The 18,184-nt window shown below is 35.5% G+C and overlaps 1 protein-coding gene across 2 annotated transcripts in view; it reads right to left on the bottom strand.

Annotated features, from left to right (window-relative positions):
• Window positions 1-18,184, bottom strand: part of ralgps1 (Ral GEF with PH domain and SH3 binding motif 1) — a gene marked incomplete at its 5' end in the record, with an annotated part of 113,292 nt that overhangs the window by 80,284 nt on the left and 14,824 nt on the right. For both annotated transcript variants that reach the window (XM_081349903.1, XM_081349904.1), the window contains 3 exons: window positions 4,099-4,225; window positions 12,294-12,386; window positions 16,923-17,012. In XM_081349903.1, coding sequence (XP_081206029.1) covers window positions 4,099-4,225; window positions 12,294-12,386; window positions 16,923-17,012 — 310 coding nt within the window. The remainder of the gene's footprint in view (window positions 1-4,098; window positions 4,226-12,293; window positions 12,387-16,922; window positions 17,013-18,184) is intronic.

The following is an 18,184-nucleotide window of genomic DNA, read 5'->3' on the forward strand; positions in this document are numbered from 1 at the left end:
ATCATCATACATAATCAGAGAGTTGCCTTTTTCTTTTCGTTTTGAATTATTTCGTTTAAAGACCTTTCAAGCTTTGTGTAGCCTATTTGATGTCTTTCTCATGTCTGTGTGAGGCATACACTGAGTTTCGTTAATGAGATGCGCTCCAGTTAACGTGCAATGCAAGTGAACGCGCGGGCGTCTCCATGATTATATTGTCTGCTATATACCGGTATTTGCTTATTTATTTAATCCATGGTTGATGAAAAATTGATTAAAATTAAGATACAATTTATACAAAACGAAATTCACTTTAAAGAAAGGTTTTATACAAAACAAAACTTAATGAAGTGGTCAAAATCATGTCTGACCCGTCTCAAATTGTGCATCCTATTACTCGTGCTGTTCACTTTACTTTCAACAGCATAGTAGACCTACAGACTCTATTTGTACAAACTGCTGCACATTCATTTAATTCTGAATTTTGCACACACAAGTTGAAAGGCTTCAAATCAAGTTCACGGATAATTGTGCGTGCATTTATTAATCATTATGATACTAAAATCATAACAAAGTAGGCTATGCTATGTACAAAAAAAATACAGCCATTTCTGTTTTTTTCTTTTAAACAAAAAAAAAAAAAAGAAAAAAAGCTGCAGCTTTTTTTTTTTACATTTCATCTTTCATTCCGAAATAGAATAATGAATGGACGAAAAAGTACACGGACCCAACATGTAGGCTATTAGCCTTTTTACCCGTTATCAATCTAAATTAATCTCGTTTTTAATAAAATAACTTAATTTCGTTTTTCTTTAAATTTCGTTGTTCTTTATTTAAATTTCGTTTTTTTCTTTATTTAATTTTCGTTTTTTCTTTATTTAAATGTCATTTTTCTTTATTTAAATTTAGTTTTTTCTTTATTTAAATTTAATTTTTCTTTTTTTAAATTTAGTTTTTTTCTTTATTTAAATTTTGTTTTTCTTTATTTAAAATTAGTTATACTTTATTTAAATCTACCCTTTACTGTGTCAGTAATTTATTAGTCAGAAAAATATTAGACTACCTTAAAAGTATTGCTTAAGTTAACAGGCCCGTGCGTTAACATCTCCACAATAAACAGTGACAATTACTTCGTCTAGACCATTTACTGGTAAATAACAGTTGTGAATATATTGCGAATATATAATAAACTTGAACAGTTGTCAAAAACAAACGTTTGCTGATACTTTACCTCACAGAGTTATTCGGCTATCCAATGCTGAGCTTCCAGAGACGCTTAGACCGCGAGATGCCTCCACAGGGCGGGAGATACGCGGCGTGATTGACAGCATTGACACCAAATGGATATACGTGAAAATCAGATGACATGATTTCACAACTTTTCATAGGTCATTTAGATATGTGAAGCATACTGTATACGGAAATGAACCTGGACATTCTATCCGTCGAAAAATCTCAAAATCGGCAAAATGGACATACGCGGTTTTCATCGGACAGCGACGATATATATATATATATATATATATATATATATATATATATATATATATATATATATATATATATATATATATATATATATATATATATATATATATAACAAGCTCCACTGAGATAATGTATCTGTGGCTTGCTGTTGAATAACACAGAAAATAATTTTAATTGATAATAATAACTTTTTTTGCAGATTTAATAACTTGCCCTGTCTATGGTAATGCACTTACAATGGAAGTCAAAGAGGTGATAGTATTTTAGGGTTTAAAACCAGAAATAAGAATATTTTGATCAACATGAAAAAAAAAAAAAAAAATGTTTTTTTTTTTTTTTAAATATATATATTTTATCTCCAGGTCATAAGATCTAGAATTCTGTCCATTCTAAATCAGAGTAGTGTGATACAACTACATTTATTTGAATCTATCGACATACATTTTGCTTTTACAGAAAAAAGGTCCATTATCCAGTGTCAATTTTGTAGTGATGTATGATGCGCAGCTCTTACTTTCAAATCATTTTAAAATCAAGGAGCTTTCTAATAGTCAACATGGTACAGTAAATTTGTGTAACCTACTTGAACCCGCTGCAAAATTCGCATAGGGAAAAAATTCACAAGCGCATCGATTTGTACAGGTTTCTCCCAGCAAAAAGTCACCAAAGAGCGGTAAATGTGAAACAGTAATAAAAAGCTGTACAAATATTTGGAAAGCAAATTGGATCAGAATTTTCTGAGTCCTCAAGCTTCATTAAGGCTAATGGTTGTTAAACACCACATTTCCATTGTTATGGAAGTCATGGCTAGACTCTCTAAACAGTATCATTATTTTGTTTAACTTAATGTAGTGCACTCTTCAAATAGACTTCTATTCTAAGTGTAAAGCAGGATATACCTGAGGTAGCAATCAATCTATATAAAGAAATAAATAACCTATGGCTCTAAGAATACTTTTTTGGTACAAACTGAAGGTATGAACTCTTTTTTGTATTAAAACCAATAATACAAGTTCTATTAAATACATCAAAAGGCATGAAAAGAGTGTTTGACAAAATCCCAAACCATTTAATTTCCTTTTTCCTTTGTCCCAATGGGAAATGGAACGGGCCACTGGAGAAGCGCAGTGGAAACTGACAGATTTAAAGTGACAGCCTGCACAACCTCAGCCACGTCAGACAGTCTTTCCGTCCCTGCGGTTTCAACTGCCTGCTGCTCAGGAATGGGAATATGTTCCCGGAGTTCCCTGCAACTAAACCACAAGGTACCGGCACCAGGTACAGTGGTTTCTTTTTCTGTGACGTCTGAGAGAGAGTGGGACGTACAGTAGTTTACCGAAACTCTGATGCAAGTGGAAGCAGAGACACTCAGTGTGGATTATGTAAAGGAAATTCGGTTAATGAGAAAGATGTGTGTGGCTGGGACGGCATGCGTCAGCTCTATCCACATGTTTACCTTCTTAAAAATCACAGTGACTTCCTGTTTGTGCATTTCAGACCTCTAGAAATGAACCAGCCCACAAGTTACAGACCAAGAGATAATTTGAGTTACAGCTGACTGAAGTTATTTCGGAACGGTCTTTTAGTTATTCGCATACCAAAATGACACAAGAGCACCTGGAAAACTGTGACCATGGGCTCGGGCCTCAAGCATGTGGCAATGACGTACGGTCTATGTCGTGCAGTTCAAAATCAAACAACCTCATCTTAAAAAGTACATCTCGTAAAACAAGACCGCCAAACATCCAAAACGTCTCCTAAACATAAAGCCACAAGATCCCTTTCTGATCAGGTCGGGCTCTCGGCTAACAGCTGGATTAGTCATCCAGACCTCACTGCAATGAAAGATCTGGACCATGTTGGACAATCCAGAGGGAGGTATCCATTTCAAGTGCTGTCAGTGCCTTTAGAGAAGACTGATGTATGTGTAAATAATTTCTCACTGGGCTTCTGCAACATCCATGAGAGTCTTCGACAGATGTCTTTCATGAGAGAGAGAAAGTGGCTACCAATGTACCAATCTGGATTTCAATATGATTTCATTGTAATTTCCATCTTACAAAAATGGTCAGGAAGTCAAGGAGCTTTTAAGTTCAGTGACAGAATATTTGAGCTTTAGCAGAAATCCTAAAACCCCCTGAAATGGTTTGACGAATGTAATTTTCTTTCCTGTGTTGATACCTAAAACAGGATATGGCACATTTCTCAACCATTCCTGGAGTGGAGAGGTGTATTGATATGCCCTCTGCTGGACACTGGAGAATGTGCAGATGAGACAAGGCCAAAAACAAAATTATAATGAGGTGTTCGCAGCCAACTTAAAATGAACCCTGCCATCACCAATCATCTACATGTCAAGAAACAAGCAATAAGCCATTATACTGAAGTAAAATGAGTTTGCTAGCATTAATTGAGTCAATATTGCAAAGCTGGTTAAGTCCAGTGAGGAATGACCCATTCCTCTCTCTGACCAAAATGTTTCTGTTCAAAAGGAAGCATCTTATGTTTTAGTTATGGCCTTATTAATAAGCAAACTTAAAAAATAAATAAAAATGAACTTTTAAAAACAATCCACAAAGCCTCTCAAGACATTTCTGACTGAATATTGTCATGCCTTTTATTAACACTCACCTAGGTAGGGGATGCAGGGAGCCATTTTGAGGGACCTGGTGTACTCTCTCATACGGTTGTAATTCTCTTCCTTTGACGTCAGAAAGTCAAGCTTCTCGAAGGTGGCCTTGTCCTTTCGACTGATCAACTGTTAAGAACAGAAAGCAAACAAGACACAAATAGTTCATTCAATCAACAAATTAGCAACACCTAATGGCTAATTCTCAAGTGTGAAATATAAATCAGACGTATTGAATTCAAGTAAAAACAAAAATATTAATCTATACAATTTGAAGTGTATTCAAAGGCAACAAAAATTAGTATTGTAATATTTTTGTAATGTTAGTTACCTGTTAATTAATTTAAATAAGATTAAAAAAGATGATACATATTTAAATTAATATCAATTTAAAATGTATTTAAATTTCACTAAGAAAACTTTTCCAGTTATGCCTTTGAATAAATTTTTAATACATTTTAATGTATTAATTATTATTTTTTAGGGCTGTCAAAAGATTAATCGCGATTAATCGCATCCAAAATAAAAGTTTGTGTTTACATAATATATGTGTGTGTACTGTGTATAATTAAATTTGTATATATAAATACACACACATGCATGTACAGTATATATTTAAGAAATATTTGCATACATATACTGTATATATTTATATATAATTTATATTATATATAAATATAATTTTTTATATATTAATTACACATTTTTCTTAAATATATACAAGCATGTGTGTGTATTTATATATACAAATTTAATTATACACAGTACACACACATATATTATGTAAACACAAACTTTTATTTTGGATGCGATTAATCGCGATTAATCTTTTGACAGCCCTATTATTTTTACTTGGCAAATTTATCATCTTTTTATAATATTTGAATGAATTAAAACATTTGCCAATAATTATATTAATAATAATTATTTTATTATTTTTAAGGAGTGTTAAACTAATAATAGCAATAATAATAATTATTATTACATTTTTTTATCTCAGCTCTGCCTCATTCACCTAAATATACTGCCCTTGAAAAATAAACAGAGTTACTCCCCAGTTGGCCACTAACTTTAGTAGGGGGACTTGGGGAGGCGCAGTTTTGTGAATTTTGTCAGAGGGGAACCTCACTCAGTCTTCTGATCTAAATAAAGCTATCTGCAAATATGATAAATATGAAAAACAAGAAAACCTATTGGGAGACTAATGAAAAAAGTTCCCAGAGCTCAAACTCCAAACATATGCTATCGGCACTGGGCATATTTCTCATTTATGGAAAGCACATGATCACATGAAACAGGCTCAGTGTCTAGAAGGTCTTTATGAGTGACATAAATTCACCCAACGCTTCCTTGCAGCACATGTGCTATTGAAAAACATCAGTAGGGATGACCATGTGCAAAACCCCTGTTAGGATTAACGAAAAGCTCATTAACTCAAAAATTCCATCATCCATGGCTTTATCACATCAATTGCTGCACAAAGTACTTCAACATGTTCCTCTGGTATTAGACAAATACACATACTACTATCCAGTCTGTTCACACTTTCGTAGGTTTAGTCAGAGAGGAGATTTTGTTCAAACAATGTAAGCAACAGTTGCTGAAACCACACTGTTGGCAGATGAACTTCTAGCAGTCTCCAGAGGTGAAAATCATTTCATCAGTCATGCACTTTTTAATCTTCACATCTTGTTAAACACAGTGCGTATAATAGTATAATACAATCCATGTCTTCTAGCATAATGTTAGATTATGTTACTCTTTTAAAATGTTTTTTTTTTAGTTAGTTAGTTTTAGTAGAAGTGCATTATTGAAATATCTCTCTTCCATACAATGAAAGTGATGGTGACCAGAGACTGTCAAGCTCCAAAAAAGACACAACAAACAAACAAACAAACAAACAAACAAACCAACAAACGATTTCACTTTCATTGAAAAAAATCCAGCAAGGAATACCTTAAATTCCCAAAGAAGTAAAGTCATGTGGATTGAGTAAAGTAAAGACAGTAAAGTAAAGAGTAAAGACATGGCGGTGAGTAAATGATAACAGAATTTTCATTTTTGTGTGAACTATTCTGAAACGAAACGAAACGAAACAAAACACAAAATACATGAAGGTGAGTAAATGATGACAGTTTTCAGTTTTGGGTGAACTACTCCTTTAAATAATGAAACGGGGGGGGGGGGGGATCTACCTTACCTGTATGAAAGGGTATTGATAATAGTTGATCGTTATATCATGCATAAACACTGAGTGACTGTGACAGATTATACTAATCATTTACAAGCCGAGTTGCTCCAATCAACATGACTTTTGGATACATTTCATTTACAACAGCTTCATACTCAAGCAATACAGTTAGGGAGTGGAAAGCATTTAGATGTTGGCCTAAAATTTACCTGAATAATTTAATGAACCACAACTTGGATTATTCTCCTTTGAACTTGAAAAGTGATTTTTTCCCCCCTTCTTTTATTTGCTAAAGGAAGCAGTATGAATTTGATTTGATTTTAAACGGTGCTGAGATATTCCATGGCAGGGAAGTTAGATCACAATACCATCAATCAGGGAGTCTGGTGTGGAAATAATAATATTATGACAAAGATTTGAAGAAGTACTGCGAGCTAAGTGAGACTGCTTATGATATTTTAAGGAAAAACTAATTACAAAGCTATTACAAATGATGAACAGGGATGGATAAATAAATTATAAGAGCACCGGCATATTTCAGTCAATGTGATTTCCATGTGTGCGTGTATGCGTGCACCATCTCAGCAGCTACTCAAGTCATTTTCTGTCTGCAATAGAGCAATCAAATGCCAAAACAAAAACTTTTCCTGATCTTCATCAAGCCTCCATCACCCGCCACCACGACCACAGCAGCACACGGGAACTTGAGCGCCTGCCACACTGGCATTACTCATTTCCATAGACACATACAGCGCTAAACAATCCCTCCGAGGGCGATGAAAGTGAGGGGATTCCTTCAACCACTAACATCTTTATTTTATTTTGCAGTAACACATGACTGACTTTGATTACAGTAGTTCATGAAGGCCATTACTGTGCTTTAGCAGTTAAAGCCTCCATACATCAAAAGCTGCAAAGATGGAGCAGCATTGAGCTCAGGGACACATTCGGAACAACTGCAGATGCGGTTCTTAGCTATAGGTGCAATGTTAAAAAATATTGTCTTTTTATTTATTTTAGAACTGGAAAAAGAGCGGAACAGGGGATCAATTTAAAGTAAATGGAAGTAGGAGAAAGAATTGTGCAAGAAAAAAAAAGGATGGGAAAAGAAATTAAACGGTAGTATGTGCTATGCTCCAATCCCATATAAAATTAATGGCCAACTGGTTTTATTGATTAGCAAAAGCCAAGTTTTGACTTGTATTTGGCAGTTGGCGAGTGTTGTAACACTGAGAGAATGCTGGGATACATACTCTGGAATCAAGGGGCCATCTGTCTTCAATGTATATAAGCTCGCCCTTCTGCATCTCATCTCTTCACCAAAAGCTTTACATCTTTCCTTCTTTCAGTGAACATACTCCCAAATTATTATTTGACTTCCCTTCTCCAGTATCTTTCCTCTTGATGCTTGTCTAATCTTAATACTCCCATACTGTATACAGTGGGCTCTCAAAGTCTGAGACTTCTACTGAAAATAATGCATTTTGCATCATTTATCATGAATCATAAGAATAACAATAAGCAGAACAAATAAATTAATGTGTTCAAAAGATTTGAAGGGAAGTAAATGACAAAAGAATTTGAATTTTTTGGGGTAAATAAATAAATAAATCATGCATTGAATAACCATTTATGTTAAAAGAATCCACAAAATTCCCCAAACACCACAAGTATATCTCATACCTGATCATGTTATCCAAAATGATTTGAGATGATCTAAAAAGCACGAATCACGATTAATGTCACAAAACTATTTAATTAGTGACCAACAAATAGTGCCAAATTATTAGTTTATTTTTTACAATGAATCTCATAACCTGAACTTACCTTTGTTTAAATTTTTTCAAAATCCTAAAACTTTGATTATGTCTGCTCTAGGTAAAACAAATACAAGATTTTTCAAGTGATCTAAGACTTATGAACCCCACTATATGCATTACTATTTACGCTTGACTGACAGGCAGCATTCACTGCATAAAGCAGAACAGACTTATAAACCTAAAAGTGCTGAAAATAATGATAAAGTCATTTCAAATCTGTATCTTCGTATATAATGTGCTCCAAATGTATACCAGCGAGCACCGTATTCGTCCTAATTCATTGCATGCCTACTGGGAAATCAGCAGTTAATCTTCAAATAAGTGGAAACATGGCCTTGAAGTCAAGCGGTTCAGAAATTGGCTGGAACAAATGACATAAAGAATTACTCACTCCAGTCTGTGCCATGGGCAGTGAAACATAAACCATTTGCACAGCAAGACCGAAAACAGTCATTATAGTCAGGCAGAACCGTCAGCAAATACACGCAAGTGCCTTTTCATTATGAACAGGACAACGGATGAAATGCTTCAATCTATAATTAAAACCGAACCATAGTTCAAATGTGCCGATTTTCTCGAATACAAGCTTCAGGGTTCTGGGACGCATGGAAACGAAACCTCTTAAAACAGGGCTGCAATGAATCAGAATTTATCCCTGTAGATGGTGTGCTGGCACACAGTGTCTGGCAATGTGACATGCCTGTCTTTAGTGAGACTTGAAGCATTATGTGATGCAAAGAACACTGATTAAGGTCTGTGACCTGGCATTGATCCATCTGGACCTCATAGTACTCATAACAATTGTGTGATTGTACGAACCGGTGTGACTGTAACACAAAGAAAGTTTTTGCAAATGCGTGAAATAAAATCAATAATTCAGCCACAATGCAGTAAAAAAAAAAAAAAAAAAAAAGACAGCAAGGAAGAGGTTATACTCTAAAACAGACACACCAACTCACTCACTCACTCACTCACTCACTCACTCACTCACTCACTCACTCACTCACTCACTCACTCACTCACTCACTCACTCACTCACTCACTCACTCGTTGAAATCAGGTTAAGCTCTGATAAAGCATTCCTGCTTATTTTTGTTACATTTTTATAGAATTTTGATGTTATGTGTGACAAAATGTCTTTCTCCTTGTTCAGGTTTGACTGTAGTAAAATGAATGCGAAAACTGACACTTCAAATCAACATAAAAACAATTGAAACCTAAAAAGTAGTCTTTCATAATGTCTAAATATATATCGAAATCCACAACTTAATAAAAATGTTTATGTCTAAAAAACAACTAGAGAATTTATCAGCCTTTTTATTTAGAGCTATATAGGAACCTAGTGGTTACACCAGGGCAATACGTAAGTATTTCTTTTTTTACTCCCATCAGATGGTATTAATCTGCCTTAAAAATTTGGATTTTAATATCATTGTCTCTATTTTAACAAGAAATACAGTTTTAATTGAAATGTACCATACAAAAATAGATGTCAACGTGTCAAATTTCCCACATTGCCCAGAGCATCACCCTCTCTTCACAAGCTGGTCGTCATCCCACAGTGCATCCTAGTGCCATCACTTCCCCAGGTAAAGGTTGCACACGTACACGGCCGACTCACCAGACCAGGTGACCTTTTTCCACTGCTTCAAGGTCCAGTACTGATGCTTGCATACCCATAGGCACTCTGATTGGTCTGTGGCTACGCAACCCCATATGCAGCAGAGAGTGATGCACTGTCTTTTGTGATATATTAATCTCAAAAACATCATTAAAATTTTGTGTGACTTGTCCCTCAGTAAACTTTCTTTTGGCTCGGACCAGACGGGATTCCTTCGTGTTCCTTGTGCATTGATGAACCTTGGGCGCCAAACACCCTGTCGCCGGTTTGTGGTTTCACTGTTGGTAATTTCTCACCACTGCTGACCAGTAACAACCCACAAGCCTTGCCGTTTCAATCTGGCCCTTGCCAAAGTCGCTCAGATCTTTACTCCTGCCCATTTCTTCTGCATCCAACACGTTGTTTAAGAGAACTGATTGTTTGCTTACCATCTAATCTACCCAGACCTTAATATGTGGCCATATAAGGAAATTATCAACAATATTCACACTTCACTTGTGACTGGTCATAATGTTTTGGCTCAATCAGTGTATGTCTGTGTGTATATATAAAAATTCAGTGTTGTGATGTAAACAGAACCAATAGCAGCGTTTCCAGCATCAGGCCAAACCGCTCTCTTTGCTTAACCATTCCATTCCGAGCCGATCCGGACCAGCCGTTACAGTTTCATTTTCCACTGTGGTGCTGATAACAGAGCTTTTTAGGAATGTAATACAAATGCGTCAGTTGGTGCCTTGGTAACGCAAGAGTTTACAGACGATGTGAGGTGTAAATAGTGACCGCATTATGGAGAATGATCAGATATTTCTTTTAATTTCATTATTAATTTGTGTTTGTGTTGCTCAAACAGCGCGCTTTGGCAGCTACAGAGAAATTGGTAGCCAGACAACAGAAAAGTGACCAATCCTGAGAAGCGATGTCAATGAACGCATTCTACCAGCACGGTTTAGCACGGTTTAGAACGGTTAGCCGACCGTGCTGAGAATTCCGGGCCGAGAGTGGTTTGTAATCGTGCTGTGGCTCAAGTGGAAATATAACTGGAACCATTCCTTAACGTTCTTAGAACTTTTCGGCCCGATCAATGAAATACACTGATAAATTGAATAAACCTTGTTGTCAAATATAATATTAAAAAACTTACTTTATTAAACAGAATATTATGTATTATATATATTTAACTATGTTATTGTCAAAATTCCCCTGTGGCAAAGCTAAATACATGGCAAGGAAGTTGAGCTTGTGGTATTCGACAAACGGCCCTGCCGCAGTTACTTCTAAACAACACGCTCCCTCTTTTTCCATCTTTTCTCAATTTGCAGAAGTGCTGTGGCCAAATGTGGAATGTTAACTCTGGAAGCTGCTTACATCTCATCATCAAGGTCCCAATGTGAGTCTGAACTCTCTCTACCACTGACATCTCTCAACAAAATAAGTAATGAATAGGAAAACTGCCTAATTTGTCTCTCGAAGAGTCAATTACCTTAAAAACTACTGCACTGAGCTTCTTTGGATCTTTATTTGTTTACACTGTTTACCCCTTTTTAATATCATGATTCTCAAAGTAACATGCATGTAAAAAGTAATAGACAGAGACAGAAGTTAAATGAGTCATCAGTTTAAGTATGGAGAATGATTTTAAATAGAATCTGAAAGAAGTGGCATATCCGCCATACAAATTAAGAAGCTTTTAATGCTTTTTAAAGATATGCCGACCTAGATCCTACAGATAAAATATAGATTGAGCATGAAAAAAAATATTTCAATAATTATTATTTAAACTGTAAATGTTGATTAAATGCATTTTAAATCTACTTAATTGTCTACTCAATGAGGGCTGGTTGTAAGTGTTGTCAGTACAGCATATTGAGTTTAGCCCTTCTATTTTTCCCATCAAGAAAAGAGGTTTAAAGGTTTTGGACCTAAAACTGGGGTAATGCGAATACTTATAAATAGATTTAAAGCTTTTGCAACATTAAACTAGGTCTCAGAAACAGCACTTTTAAAATTTTCCAAGCCACTTAAATGTTCAAACAGGGATCTGATTATTTCACTGTCCTCATGCATTCAGACGGTCTTCTCATCTGCATCTCTGCAAATAAAATCAAGGGAAATCGAAGAGCACTAGGGCTCCCAGGAGAAATAAACACAAACACTGCATTGTCAGCTTATAAAGCATTTGGTGGTTATACACAAAAAAATCCCCTGCAAGTCAACAGAATATTAAATGAGAGATCCCCCCCTAAACAAAATAGAATGGAAAATTCCTTTAGTATGTGCTGCAGAGGCTATGATACTCTAATACTATATCACAAATTTAAAAAAGTTCAGAATTTATGTTCATAATCAGGTATATCACTACTAAACACAAAATTTCCATGCAAGCTATATTTATCATACTTAAAAACCTTTTATTTTATGGCTTATAATTTATGAATTTCTATTTAAATACATATTATTTAAACTGTTGACTAGATGTATAAATAAAAAAGTATAAATATATATAAAAAAAAAATAATTAAATTAAAATAAAATAAACCACCCAAACCTTGCATAGGTCTTGCTTACCGCCCAGGACTTGCTCAGTCTGAAGATGGGTGCGCTCTGAAGGGCTGAGACCACCGAAACCAGAGAGTGCAGGTTATTCAACTCAAGCAGTTTCTGTAAAAACACAGAAGACACAGTCTTAATAAACATAACCCACTTACATGACTTACATAAGACAACTGTAGTCCTCATAGAAGTCAGGACCCACTATATTAAAAGCCTTCTGATTTTCATAACCTCTGATGCTCTTTGCCCATTTTTGACTGAACAATTTTAAGGTCTGGTGTTTTTTTTTTAAATATATATATATTTTTTACTACATCCTAATGGTACAAAACCTGACAGTGACTGACTGACTGACTGACTGACAATTCTGACTTTTTTTCCCTCGCAATTCTGATTTATTTTCTCAGAATTGTGAGATATAAACTCGCAATTGTGAGTTATAAACTCTGAGGAAATTCTGAGGAAAAAAGACTGACTTTTTTCATCCACTTCTCACAATTCTGACTTTATATCACACAACTCTGAGGGAAAAAAAGTAAGAATTATGAGATAAAAAGTTGCAATTACCTTTTAATTTTTTTATTCCATTTTGGAAACAAGCTTTCACATTTTTGTGCATTTTTCATAACAATAAAAAAAAAATAAGTTAATTTTTTAAATATTTTTTCTTCTTCATCAATAATCTGCCAAGTGTCTTCTTTAAAAACAGACCAAACTTAAGTCAAGTCACATTTTTTTATATAGCGCTTTTTACAATACAGATTGTTTCAAAGCAGCTTTACAGAGATAACAGGAAAATGCAAGAAAGTTTGTTTCCAGAAGAAAATAGCATCACAGTCCAGCTTAAGTAAATTCAGTGATGTTTCATTTTGTTGTAAAAAAGTTATTTATTTAGTTCATTTTAGGGGTGACCCAGAATAGTCGAAGATTCGATGCTTCGATTGGAGGAGCCTGATTCGACTACCGATCTCACGGTCGAATCTTCGCAGAGGTGTTATGAAATGAGGATCATGCCACTTTGGCTATATGAGGGCGCTCAATGTCTGATTTCACATAGAACTACCGGTTTTCTGTCAATACGTTAATATTCAGCCTATTATGATAATGCTGTATATAAAAATGTGCAAAGAAAGAAGCTTTTAATACATATTTTTTAACATGCGTGAATAAATCCAAACACCCCGTGACAGATTTAAGTTTCACTTTCAATCCGTGACCGACAGAGGAGCGTCTTGGCGGCAAGGATTTAAATCTTTAACAATGTCTGGGATAAGAAAATCTAAAGTGTGAATGTACACCATCAGAGAGGATATTCTCCAAGGCTGGATTTAGCATCAGGCAAACCATGATCGCACTTCTGCCGGCCAACGTTAACAAGTTGGTTTTCCACGGGACATTCTAAAATGCATAACGTGAAAAAAGCTTTTAAAACGCTTAAAAGGCACTTTAACGTGGCTTAATGCATGTACACAGTACAGTACACACTTTATTAAGAAACCATACTATGTGCAGATAAGATGAACCCAGAATATGAACACAATGCGTTCCTCCTATGGTAAAGCGTTTTCTTTACATAATTTGATATTTTAATTTAACTATTTTAGGAGATTAAGTCGTTCAACGTTTTTTACGTTAAGTGTTTTAGAATGTATTTTATCCGCACGCACAAAAGACTCCAACGGACAAATACAGAGTGAAAGACTGGATTTGTTCTCTCAATCAGGAAGGGTACAAGTGATTTCAAAACTTTTCAGCCGGTTCTAATTTGATTTTTGGATGCTGTGAACATTTTTATCTAAAAAGACATGCCACTCCAGTTTAGCATTTATTGTTGTTTCTGCAGTTAAAAAGACAAAGTTGAAAATTCTGGCTACTATCGTTATTTTACTAATTTCTTTATTTTACTTGTATTTATTGATCTGTCAGGGTTATCTAATCTAACTATTTGTGACTTGTGTTTTGAATATATGTTCCCCTGCACTTTAGGCATTTTGCACACATTTGCTCATCTTGTGACTTGATTCTGATTTATATCATTTTGTATTTTTATTTATTAGAAAGGTATATTCTGTTCTAATTTAATTTAGTAAATTAATTGTTTATTTTTTCGGGGCGTTAATGTTGTGCTGTACTTAGAGCCTGCTCGCACAGGTAATTTAGCCGATTTAATTTGATTTGCATGTGAAATGCAAATCCTGTCTGCAGTGTGGCCTTTCTGGAGTTATTTATGTTATTTCTTAGTTTTATTGATCCAAAATGTTTTTATACATTTTCTTCTATATCTTTGTGTGATTTTCTGTACACCGCAGCTTTGAAATGTTAAAGCCCCGCCCCCATACACGATTCGACTATTAGTTGACTATAGGCAAAACTTGACGATTCTGATTTGACTATGAAAATCCATAGTCGGGGACACCCCGAATTTATTCATTGAATATTAAAATAAATGTTACATTTAATGTGCCCAACTAAGCAAGCCAAAAGCCAATGGCAACAAAGGTGAAAAAAGGCAAAAAAAGGCGACAGTGGCAAGGAACCAAAACTCCATCAGGTGGCAGGATGGAGAAAAAAAAAAGGGGGGGGGGCAGTTCTCCTCTGGCCAACGAACAAACAGTGTATGGTTATGATTCAGGCAGCATTATAGGTCAGAAGTCAGATTGGATTGGAACAATCAGAATATTATCCAGTTCCATCTGGTTGAAGATCGGAGTCATCACGGGTATGGAGACGGGTTTGTTGAGGATCGGTGCCGATGGTTGTCATGTCGATGAGGCCTTCACAGGGGAGAGTCTAGTTGACACAACCTCTGCTGAATGTCTGTGCTCCAAAACATTCAATATTTATGACCACTTTAGTTGTAAATTTCATTTTCAAGTCTACACTCAAAAAGTTTAACAGGTAATAAATGGATTATAACTACTGTACAAATATCATTTAATACCATAAAATCTCCTAAAACACTAAATATGAAATAAAAAAGCATTATTAAATTAAAATATAGACCGTACATTCATTTCATTGGAAAAAAAGGTCATTTTGACCGGCATGCGAGAAGCACCAGATGGTTTAAGTCAATGTACACTGATTTGTTTTATATTCATTATTCGGTCTTCACTCAATGTTTTCCGGTCTGGTCCTGTCACGCTAGTCTCATTCTTCTTCTTTTTTCTTCTAGGCTGACCTCTGTAAAGCACTGTTTAAACCACCTTTATGGAATAAAGGAAAGCAGCACAACTTCGTTTTTTTTAGTCATTGGCTGCTTTATCCATTAGCGTAACCGTTAGCGTAGCCCTCTCAGGCTAACTAGGGCACGTCCGTCGGTAGCAGGGTATGCAGCTCTTTCAGCTTTGGCAGGTAGAGTAGGGTGAGTGTTCAACCATAAGGAGTCATTCAGCGGGTTTCCTGTATCATGGTACATTGAGTTTCAGGAGAGCATGTAGGCTGATTGAATTCACAGCAGTCTGTGGCTCTCTGTTTGTGTGACTGTTGGCACGAATGACAAGATAAGCTTCTAAATAACCGCATGATGGTTTGGGAAATTTCTCAAGTATCATTTCAATAGAAATATCTATTTTTAAATGTTTATAATTGAAGTTTTTTATGCCTTTATTAAAGCAAAATATTCTATCTAATAAGGACATGCAGAATAAAAACAAAAAATTACTGAATTTTATGAGACATTCTAATCAAAAATTTAAGTGATAAACTCAAAAGCAATAAATCCCATGCTACTGTCAATTTAAAGATTCAGTAAGTAAAGTAATTTACTATGAACAATAGGAGTGGGCTGGAAATATAAAACCACAACTTTTCATTTTAAAATGTAATTTTACAGGTCATTCACAACATTTGTTTTCAAGGCAACTCTGCTATCTGTAATAAATTACATTTTAAAAGCAATTACAAGACAGATGGAAAGTCAAATTTGCGTGAAATGATTTGAAAGAAGTTATTAAGAATAGCAGTTATACTGAACTGTGTAGTTAATCACTTTCAGATGAGAAAATAGCTGTGATGAGAAATTACAGTATTTGGTTTATTAGTAACAGTGATGACATATTTGACACTACAGGCACTTTTGACACTATTTGATACTTTTTATATTCTCCCTGTGTTGTTTGTTATCGTCATTTGAAGATCATTAAGAAATCGAATGGCTTCGTCTTTCTAACAGTTGAAGGCAAAGGAAAAACAGACATACTGAAAGCTGTTTAAACGGTGTCTGAGATGAATCACAGTCAGATTAAGACCTTTTTATTGCTCCCATTCTCGATTCATGCCATAAACACTTACCACTCCTGTACAACCCCTCTACTTTAATCCAAGGCTTTAATCCATCAAGACTTGCATAACATCATTAAAATTGGCTATTGTTAAAGCACACAAAAACCTTTATGTTTAATGAATTTCTAATAACAACAGTTACAGTAACGCCAGTGCCAAGGACAATTACCAATATATCAAATGCAATTCAGATGTGAATACAAATATTAATAAATGTTTTACTGAACTTGATCAAAGTTATAGGGTTATATTTCTGCTGCCATGGCAACATGCACAAAGCAAAGAGAACTAATGATAAATAAAGTAAAGTAACCAAGCTGCACTGTCTGAGGGAACAGTGAAAACCAAAGAATGTCTCACCTTGGCAATTTTGATGAAGTGGCCCAATATTTCTGCTCGAATTTTCAGTGTTTGAGCCGTCAATATCTCCCTCACTGCCCAGAAACTGACCTAGGAGAAGAAAAGGTCATATGTAAATTAGTGCTGTCAACGTTAACGCATGCGATACATTTTTGTCCAGTCTAACGCATTAAATTATTTAACGCAATTAACGCAGCATCCAATTTTTCTGTCATCCTTTGGCTAGCGTTACATTATATGATCACGCTCTTTTTCATGCAAATGCTTTTTTAAACCATTCAAGTGCGACAAGAAGAGGACGCGGTGCCTGTTAATGTCCTGACACACACACACACAATGCTATGGCAAGCCAAACTATTCATATATGAATATGAATTCAATATGAACCCTGGTCGGGCATCTGATTGCACACTGACCCATCAAAGGCAAGCGATTTGACAGCAAAACGCACGTCCTTGACGTGCAATTTGCCATAAAAACGCGCGTTCTTAACGTACGCTTCGGGGTCACAAAAAACACGTGTCGGAAACACACGTCCTCATCATGTGATTTGCTAGAAATACGCGCGTTCAACGTGCGCTTTTTGATGTCACAGAAAATACACGTTTTTGACAGTGACACTGGCCTCATGAAAATGGTGCCATTAAACAAGTATTTTAAATATACTGGGCCCTATCTTGCACCCAGCGCAATTGTTCCCTGGTGCTGTTTTGCAGTTCCAGAAAACAATTCCGCCACAGACACAGGAAAAACCTAGTTTAAAGTCAGTGGCACGTTCAGATGCTATTTTAAGGGCGCATGCTTAACCATAATGTAGCGTGTGCACAACGCGCATACACTTTGCTTCTCTCATCTACACACAGACGCAGCAGTTCCCATTTTTGCAAACCATACATAATTACAAGGAAAAATATACCACATGAGAGAAATCATTGTCGTGTCCATGAAGATGTGAAAAAATAGGCAGAAATCTAGCTTACACATTTACCCAAATTATTATACACCTGTTTAACCGAAGCTAATTTGGGCAGGTTTCTCCTATCCCCATACAATGTCACTTCTCTGTCTTTTACTGCCCTGACCAGAACGTCGGTATCCTCGGCTGTGAACTGCTCCTGGCAAATCCACCGCTATCGGCCGTTATCAATCCGCTATGGAACAAACACACCTGCTTTTAAAGGGAATGTGAGATGACGCTCTGATTGGTTTATTTCACGTTACGCCCAAACCACACCTATGAGTAATGCAGCTACATCAGTTCA

This window comes from Scardinius erythrophthalmus (genome assembly GCF_964197995.2).
Source record: "Scardinius erythrophthalmus genome assembly, chromosome: 20".
Lineage (NCBI taxonomy): Eukaryota > Metazoa > Chordata > Actinopteri > Cypriniformes > Leuciscidae > Scardinius > Scardinius erythrophthalmus.